This window comes from Hippoglossus stenolepis, chromosome 6 (genome assembly GCF_022539355.2).
Source record: "Hippoglossus stenolepis isolate QCI-W04-F060 chromosome 6, HSTE1.2, whole genome shotgun sequence".
Lineage (NCBI taxonomy): Eukaryota > Metazoa > Chordata > Actinopteri > Pleuronectiformes > Pleuronectidae > Hippoglossus > Hippoglossus stenolepis.
Genome location: NC_061488.1, coordinates 22,322,703 through 22,332,597, shown reverse-complemented (window position 1 = coordinate 22,332,597; position 9,895 = coordinate 22,322,703). Strand labels below are relative to the sequence as shown.

The window sequence follows — 9,895 nt, the reverse complement described above, 5'->3', positions numbered from 1 at the left end:
ACTCCAATCTGCTCCTCAGCTTGAAACCTCTCCACGCACAGAAAGACACAAGAGTCTGAGACAGCCCTGCAGGTGGAGGAGAGAGGAATATGGAGGAAAAAGGATTTTGAAAAAGCACTTAGGATAATAAAGTGAGGTCAATTCCATTCAGAACAAAGACAAGGTGTCTGTGATATCCAGGGCAGATTCTCTCTGGAGGTCTGAATCTCTCCTCGTAATGGACTTTTTAATTGATTGATGGCTTGCCTGTCAAATCCTTTTGTTCCCATGGGGAGCGTGTGGCGCATTTTAAAATGTATATTTTCCAACTGGACGGTCTGAGGGACGTGACGGGGAAGAGGAGTTGATCTGTTTTGATATGATTTGCTCAGGAAAGGAAGGATGAAGACAGAAATCACTCCCTCATTCAGTAGTCCTTAGAGCTGAAATTCACTTGGGAGCAGAGACACTTATGAGTCATTGTCATTTAGCCTCCCTCTTGTTGTTCTATGCTTTGTGACATTTTAAGAATTCAAAATAATAATGGAATTATTGAAAGCTATTTGTCTATTTGTGTTGTTTTAAGTTTCTTTATACTTTCTTGTTTGGCATGTAATTCAACAGCCACAGAATTTAATTACAACTATAATCCTCTTTCCCTATACTTATGTTCCCCCGCACCTTGACGTCTTTATTTTTTATTGTATTATTATTATTATTACTGTTTATTGTGCATTTATATATACCTTTTTATGTTTTGCACATCACTACCCAATATGTACACTTGCTATTCTTTACATCCGCTGTCAACATTATACCAGATTTCTCTGTGTATATATGTCCCAGTCAGATTCATTACTTTTTGTGTGGTAGAAACACTTCTGCTGTAGTCTGCACCACGTTTCTCATGTGAGTTGTGTTTGTGTGTACTTGTGTTGTCAAACTGATGAAAATGCTGGATTCATTTCTTTGTGTTTTTTCTACGTGCATGTGTGTCCTTAAATTCAGGTGCGCTGAGCTTTCTTGGCCACTGAACAAACCAGCTCCATGGGGTTTAAGATTGGAGACTGTGCCAGTCCTCAATCGTTTGAAGACAGTCTGGTTCTTTTCTATTCATCTGAAGTATCAATCCCTCACCAACCATCGTCCTGTGCCACTTGTCTTTTTCTTCTCCATTTTGATAATAAATAAAGTACTACTACCTGCAGTATAGTACTGGGCTAATATTGCATTAGATGTAGTAACACAGTTTGTACAAAGAGAGGGTTTGTAAGTAATGAACCAAAATCGGGGCAATTCTAGGAATCATTGTCAGTGTCTTCATCAACATCACCGTAGTACAACTGAGGGGAAATCACACAGAAGCAGCAGCTTCTTCTTTTCCAGAATACATAGAGTACACAGAGTACACAAACAAGTCTCATATGTGCTGCTTTTGATCTTGTGAGTTCTCCTGTGGTGACGTGCACTTGAGATAAACTTAAAACTTGTTACAACTTTCAAATCCACAACTTTGAGGATATGTAGGGACAGGGAGGGGAAATAAAAACATCAGACGAGCCAGATTTAGCAAAAAACATGTTTAATCTCTCCTTGATGCGTGTCTATTTACACGTAATAAATCTGCAAAATAGGAAAGAGCAGGATATTTACACGGGCGTGAAACAGCCAAAACCTGTCACAGCAGCTTCAAGTCTGAAACTCTTAAAAAGGTATCAGAATTCATAAAGTATTAAAACTCTTTAAGGTATTTTTTTTCTTTCTACCTCCTCTTAATCTGTGTGTGAAGATATTTCATGTCCTATACTCCTCTGAAATGTACTTTAATCAAACTCAGCAGGTGATGATGCCAGAGAGTTGGAGCTGAGGGATGAAAAGCCCTGTTGAGGGGGATCAAATCTGAAATGGCAGATGAATGGGGGATGTATTAAGGTTGTGCGTTGTTATGGGTCTGAGGTGGTGTCATTTTGGTGGGTGGAAGTTGTACTGAAAAATAAGCACATTTATGATACACTTGTAAAGTTTTAAAGACTGCTTTCAGAATGTACGGGGGGGAAAGGCGTGGGTTGCCAACACCTTATTTCAGAAACAGTTTGACATTTTGGGAAATGTTCTTTTTCACTTTTCTGCTGAGAGTTGGACGAGAGGACTGACACCAGTCTAATGAAAATGAAGCTAGAAACAGAAAGTGGTTAACTAACTTAGCGGAACAGCTAGAAAGGAGCACCAGCTAATCCAGTGCTGTTTAAAGGTTAAATGAACAAAAGACATTGTGTTCTTTCGATAATGGGTAAAATCATTTCAGGTAAAGTTTCTTTTTTCTCTCTTTTTATTTTATTTTTTATATCTACACCCCACTCTGCTAAACCTAGCTAACCATCTTTATACACCTTATTGATAAACACTTAAATGTACTTGCAACAAATATGTGCAAATTTTTCTTGTCTTCTAGAGCTACAGGATGACGTCACTGTTACGTCTCTGTATTTAAAAGAGAGCTGGAGTCACAATGTAGTTAGCTTAGCTAAAATTAGCATAAAGACAGAGAAAACCAGTGTACCAAAGCTGACTGATCAACAACAAGGTAAAAGATGATAATATATTGTTTTAGGGGCAGTTGTAGTGGAGTTTCCTGTTAAAAGCTTGCTAAAGCTCAATGGGTGTAAGCAGGTACTTCTAGCATATTCCCTCAAAGCACAAACTATTGAATTTTAGTTTATGACTAATTCAAATTGAAATACACAAGAAGACAATTGGTTTTCTAGAGCCAGGCTAAAGACCTCCAAATATTCCTCTCAGAAAGAAGTGAAATTAGAATATTCTATAAGTTACTGAAGTAAATTAACACAAATGTATGTTTACATATATTTCTATGACCAATTTTTAACATCTGCCTCGATTCATATTTCTTTTCAGTATGTGAAGGGGCTGACAAAGCTCGGAGAACAGTTCTGTGTCGGTCAATCATTGAGCGACTCCTTCATCATTTCATCACTGTCTTTTTCTATGTGAAAAACTGAATGCCACAGATGCAACAGAATGGAAAATGAAGCGGTAACATTGCCTTCAAAGCGCTTCCTCTGCCTCGCCCGAGTCTTTTCATCTTTTACCCCAACAAGTGGTGAAGCAGAAAACAAGAGGCTAAGAAACAAAAGCACCAGAGACCAAGTGAGTCTTATCCCACCATCTTACTAAACGTTTCTTTTTCTTTTTACACCCGTACAAAGTTATCAGCAAGGCTTAATAAGCCTCATTACTCTTTCCAGATCTCTAAAATTATCTTCACGAGCCTTTAACACAAGAACAAATGAGCAAGTAAATCGCTGTCAAAACACCCATTTAAATTGAACAAAATGTGTTGATGAGCGCCTGTACATGGAAGTAATGTCTCTCGATTTCAGCATTCATCAGCCATAGAAAACTAAACGACTTCCTAGTTATTTAAAAGACTAACTGAATGGTGAAATCCGTTTTGTGGAAGTGCTGAGAAGCAGATGGATCAAAGTTAATCTCCTGTCCTGGAGTTCCTCTCCTGATGTGGATGACGAAAGCTTTGGTCTGCTGCCCTGTATGTAGTTTTTTTACCCTGTGTAGATCAGTGGTTCAAGTATGGAAGCACAAACAGTACGTCTCACTCTGTCCAAACACATTCATGCTGTCAGATGAAACACAGCGTTTTAGTTTGAACTGCAAAAAAATATACACTGCATTTTTTGAAAGGGTTTCTTTAAACATCCTAATCCCTCAAAGGTAATGTGGTTCTGTTGGAGTGAAGAGCTTTCACTTGACAGCAGCAAAATGTGTTTGGCTTGGAGGCTACACAATGTCACTGATGCTAAGTTTGCCTTATAACTTCAACTGAATATTAAGGAACTGAATATTTTTATATTACAAACCTGTTTTCTCAGCTGTAGGGAAAATATGATGTTCATTTTTCTATAGTTGTAGCTGGGAAATGGAATTCAAATAATGAATCCTTATCGTCAACCTGAAGATTAGCATGTCAGTTTAGTAATCACCTCATGTGCGGGTAGCTGTGACATTATTTTCCACTTTCCTTTTAAGCGTGAGGCTTTGATTGGAGGGAGTGCTGCTCAAAAGACACAATCCAAAGGGTCTTATGTGAAAATTAGTGACGGCCAAACACACTAAATGAAATATCACCCTGAATTTCATTCTGTGTGCCAGCTGTGACTGAACAATATCACTGGGTTATGTTCTTTAGTCTGTCTAGTGCTTTTTTTAATCACACCAGGTGCCTTCTAAACAGAAAGTCCTTATCAGGGTCTGAACCAAGGTTTGTGTTTTTGTGACATCATGTCGGCCAACATTTGATCTGGTTTGTTTTCACACTGCAATTTTGCAATGTTCTGTGGTCATCACATCCATGTGCTGCATTGCTCTGTACTTGACATTGCTTTCATGTGGGTTAATTCTGTGGGCAGCCTTTACTGCTTGAAAGGAGATAAACGAAAGATGTATCCTGCTATCATAATAATAGCATAGTGGTAGCAGAAACAATCTTACATGGATAACATGATTCAGTTTGATGTGGACCCAGACCACTCCTTCTGTTTGGACCTGAGTCCGTCTCTTCGATCAAAACCAAAGAGAATTCTCACTCCTGCTATTTGGGTTCAGACCAACCTGAAAAGTCCTAAGGTCCAAACCAAACAAGGCAGGTGTGGAAGCATCCTTTCTCTACTGGCTGCTGTTTTCTTTGGAATAAAGAAAATAATGTAATATTGTCAGTACAACTTGCACAAATATGTGGGGTGCAGATTTAAATACAATTATTTCAGTTCAATTACATTACTTGAACTAATAACTTAGTTTAGTATTCAAAAAACATGATGCCTAGTGTCCTAATTATTACAATTAATATTAAAAATCTTTAGTTTTCCCAGCTGGCATTTTAAACTTCTGTTTAAAACAAGTATCTATTCCAGCAAAGGTTAATTTGAGACTATGTAAAATGAAGACAAGAGGTGTGAGCAAGTCTCATTGTAGATAGATTACAACTGTGTTGGAAAGTATACTTGAGAGTTTCCTTGGCTGTGTTGGATTGTACTGAAGAGCAGCACTCACTGCAGTCATAAGGATCTATTACCAAGGTAGAAGAACCAAAGTAAGTTAGTAATAACTGCCATCTCTCACTTGGCTCTCCTTGGACTGTCTAAGTGTAGGAGGGGATGATAACTCAAGGGGTGCGGTTTTGCATAAACCTAGCAGGCCTGTTCGCAGACACCCCCCAGCTGTCTGCAGACTCTATGTTATTCAAACTGGGATGAGTACTCTGGGGTTCACTGATTAAAGAGTCAATTCCACTGTACCACAGGAAAAAAAAGAAACTGAGGGAAGCACTGTTGAACAGGAAGGAAAAGAAAGGATAAATCCATACTACCTCATTTCATTTGAAAAATAAAACGATCATCTCTCAACACAAGCGTTTTGGCTGAGGATGAGTTTTAATTCCGGTTCATACTTACATGCCAAAAAACGCGTGTTGGTGTAAACAGGAATTGTTAGAATATTAGCTCCTTTTCGCATGTGATCACTTTTATCATAGTTAAATGCAGAATTCAAGCTGTTAGCAAAGACAACAGGGTCAGCAACGCTTGTAATTGATTATCCATGTTGTGTTCTACACTGGTAGCCGAGGCCAATGTTGGTTGCTAGTCGTGTGGACCCAGGCATATTTGTAGCAGAGTTGATTTGTAACATAGTAATGTGGATGTAGCCAAAATGATTTTGATGCACTGGTAACTGCAGTATTCTTGTAAATCTTATGGAAATCAACCTGTTTCAACCATCACCTATTTTCTCTGTTATTAAAAGAAACAAACAGGGATAAGTAGTTAAATTCATCGGATCTGGTTGTTGATGAGTCTGATCTGCTTCTCATGAATGAATGACAGTTCATCAAACATACAGGTTACATGACATTACCCCGGTGTGTTTAACACCTGTCAATCTTATTTTTTGTCATAGGAGAAAGGAATGTCTTGTTCATGTACGCATGTTTTTTTCTGAGCACTGCCAGTTTATGTGGTGCAGCGCGTACTTCACTTTTTTTGATACCCCTGTAAAACCACAGAATGAAAAAAAAAGGCCTTCAACTGGTACAAAAACACCACTCACATGAATCAAGCTACATTTCATTATCGCTTCATAAACCACATTCACATTTCAAAAATGGAGCCTTGAGCTTTTACCGTATTCACTGCAGACTAAGAAAAAAAAAATACAAGCCAAAGTTCGACAACACTGTTTCACTTTCTTTTGCATCACACCAAAAACTAGCCTTCATGTCAGATGGCACATCTAATAAAATGTTTCAGACAAGAGGGGGAAGGCTATAAAACAAGAGCAAGAAGTTGCAGAGAACATGTGCCACGGTTCAACCTAGACGGCTGCCTAATTCCTCCAGTGGTCCGACCACCACACAGCGACGAGGCTGGCCTCCACAGAAATGACTTCATCTAAATCAGCTGTATTTGGTTGCTTCAAAACAAACACAAGAGCACTGAAGGTCGGTCGTCTCACAGGCGACTTCCAGACACCATTTGTCCTTTCGCCAGAGATGTAGCACACAACTACCCAAAGACCTCATGAAATATAGAAAGTGTCTGTAATTATATATATATGTATATCTTTGCCAGTTACCTATTTTTTAAACTCTCACTTTCAGTCGGTAAGCATGGCAACATTTCATGATAGCACATTTCATGATAGCACATTTCATCTAACGAAAAGAAGTCTCTTTGCACTAAACAACATTCAAAGGAAAACATGGCACAGGACAACTTTTTCCTCATAATTTTTCATCTCGGAAATATCAAATCCTCTTCTCAAACTTATCTTTTGTACATTAAAATGGAAAAAGAACTCAACTTCTCATTTGTTTTAAAAACAAAAGGTTTGTATTTATATATCCATATATATATATATATATATTCATATATCCTCTTCTCTCTTTTGATTTAGCTTTGTTGTGCAAATTCAGCAGTAACACAAGTGGCACAGCACTAGGGAGAGTAGGCAGTTGAGGGAGCAACGGAATCGAATACAATTACAAATCAAAAGCCGAGTGGTGAAACTGAGGATGTCCTTTGTCAGAGATCTTGTTGATAGTTAGTCAGAGTCAGTACTGGAGGAAGAGTTTCCCTGCAAAGTCCTTCCTCGTGGTTGCTCTGCGGTGGCAGCCAAGTGTCCTGCTGAAGTGTCTTTGAGCAACACACTGAATTTCTACCAGCTCCATGGCGGCTGCTCTGTAGCTGTCCCTGACCACTGACCTCCCGGTGGAGGACAGCAACAGAAAAGAGAAAGGGATCAAGTATAGAGATATCACATCCTGGATTTGTATTAGCCCACAGTTGCTATTGAACCGTAGCTCTGGCTGTGGAAAGCTACTCGCTGGTGACTTGTACCTTTCCCCCTGCAGCGTTTCAGCTCTGCGTCCAGCTCCATGAGTGTCTGGTCGCCACTGTGCATGTACCGCTCCTGATTGTGGCCAAAGTACCCAGCTGCTGCCCCTATAGGACTCTCGATGTGATGAGGGGCCTTGATGAAAATGAACTTTCTCCTGAGCTGAGGACCATATCTGCTGAGGCTGTCGGTGCGTTTGATTTGGTTGTTCAGGGCTGGGTTGGTGGCTCAGAGAAAAAAAAATAAAAACCAAAAAAACACCAACCCTGCCGGCGGGGCCTTAGGTCCAAACTCTGCTATCTCTCCAGTGTGCTGCTGCTGGGTGCTTGTGTCCTGGCAGTCTTTTCTGCTGCTCATGTTTGGTGGTGTTTACGAGGGCGACAGCGAGAGACTTCAAACGTCGAGGGTCTAAATGTCACGGGGCGTCAACGGTTGTCAGGGAAGGTGTGTTGGTTGGCCAGTTCTCTGCTAGCCGAGGAGCGCGATTGGCTGGTCCTCAGCTGGCCAGAGCCATGGTGTCGATCACCTGCTCCAGCTTTCCGCGTAGCCGCTGTCTGCGCGACTGCTCGTCCTTCTGCAACGCTGAAAGGATCTGGACACAGATATGGAGAAAGATGATCAATTCTTTATATCTTGGTGCATGCAGCAAACTCATTAACACAAATGCTCTGTGGCTAATGTCAGAGTCTCTGTTAGTGATCACATTTTAAACGGATGCTGACAACATGGACATGGTTAGGAGGGCAGGTGTCTGGGTGAGTGGGATGTACACAACTGCATGACCAAGGCCACATGGAAAGTGTGTGTGTGTGTGTGTTGGTGTTTTATTATGTGGGCCTTGAACAGGGCAGAGAGGAGCTGGTGCAAAAAGACTGTATTTATGTGTGCATTTGTCCTCTCTTACTGAAGTGTGTGCGTGTGTGTGTATCAGCAGGCATATTTGAGCGTGTACATTCATGCACGCGCTTATTTGAGTGTGCATGTGAGGTCAGGGCATGTGTCAGAGGCGACTGCGATTGTGCAGCCGCCTACATCTGTATAATAGGCTGTAATGAAGGGGAGCATTTGGTTTGAATGGAGACACCTGCAGCCAGCCAGCGTAACCACTGTAATACTGCTGCTACGGGGGGACGGAGGGGAGGGAGGGAGAGAGGCTGAGACAACTTATCGGTCGCCACATAAAAGCGCGATAAAGCTGGGGAAGGCGGAGGTTGCAAAGGACACAGGGCTGTCCATCAGAAGCGGGAGGAGGGTGAAAGAGGGGGGGGTGGTATGAACCGCAGTGACTCATGGGAGGGGAAAATAAAGGGATGGAGAGGATGGAGGATAATGAGGCAGGGAAGGAAAGAAGGAGGGATAAGGAGATGGAGGAAAGATTAAATAGCTTGGAGGGTGGGGGTGTGAGGGGGCTCTTTCAGTCATTTAAGTCTTAATGGGTTGGACGAGGGGGCATGGAACAGATTTAAGGCTAAATTATCAGTCCACTTAAAGAAGGACATTTAGCGTGCACACACTCACATGCACACACACGTTCGGCATAAGCAAGTAACACGCACATTATTTTACTAATTAATCCTGCCTTCCAGTCTGCTTGGAAAAACATGAGCAACGTACAGCTTGATCACATTAGCAAAAATAGTTCAATATTTGTCAAATACACAATTTTCTTCTCTCTTTATTCTTTATTCAAGGGCTTGGTCTTTCAGTTTCAGTTTTATGGTTATTAGTACGTATTGTTTTCAAGTTCAGATTTTGTAATGCTTGCACTCAAAACCTTGCGCTCGCACTCAGATGTACCCTGCTTGTGCTTACATTTGCTGCGCTCCAACTTCAGCTCTTCTCCACACGCTGCTTCTGTGCTTGTGTGAAACCTCTGCTCTCTGATTTCTCCTCTGCACTCTATCTATCAAAACTGCCCAACCAATAGAATGCCAGGTGTAATTGTGAAACTGTCCCGCCCTCGTTGTGGATGTGTTAGGTTTCTGTCCTGCACAGGCGAATACTTTAACCAGGTTCGTGCACTACTGCTCTCCAAAAAGGTATTTCGTCATCACTCCATCTGGCATTCTATTGGTTGGCTGTTTTGACAGAGTTGTTGCACAACAAAAAATCCGAGAGCAGAGGTTTCTCTTACGCACAAAAGCAGCAAGTGGAGAAGAGCTGAAGCTGGCGTGCAGCAAATCCAAGACCACACTCTTGAATAAAGATAGAAAAAACCGCATTCATTTTTTATATCACTCTCATATATGTGTGTGTGTGTGTGTGCTAAATTATGAAGCCATTGCAGGCAGATGGTGAGTTTGTCTGCGCACAGACTAGAAACAGGGTGGAGACCCTCAGCCTGGCTTGTGTCTAAAGGTAACACAACAAATCTACCTACCAGCGCTTCTGAAGCTCAGTAATTAACACGTCGTATCTTGTTTGCTTAATCCCTACAAAAGCCTCATATTTAGCACAGAGAGGAGAGCGGTGGGTTTGATCTTCTTCA

At 41.1% G+C, this 9,895-nt stretch overlaps 1 protein-coding gene across 2 annotated transcripts in view; it reads right to left on the bottom strand.

The window, feature by feature from the left end:
• Positions 1–1,544: 1,544 nt before the first annotated feature.
• The window catches only part of LOC118110684 (plexin-A1), a 263,371-nt gene continuing 255,020 nt past the window's right edge, over positions 1,545–9,895 (bottom strand). For both annotated transcript variants that reach the window (XM_035158633.2, XM_035158634.2), the window contains exon 33: positions 1,545–7,999. In XM_035158633.2, the coding sequence (XP_035014524.2) occupies positions 7,904–7,999 (96 nt within the window). In that variant the 3' untranslated portion in view covers positions 1,545–7,903. The remainder of the gene's footprint in view (positions 8,000–9,895) is intronic.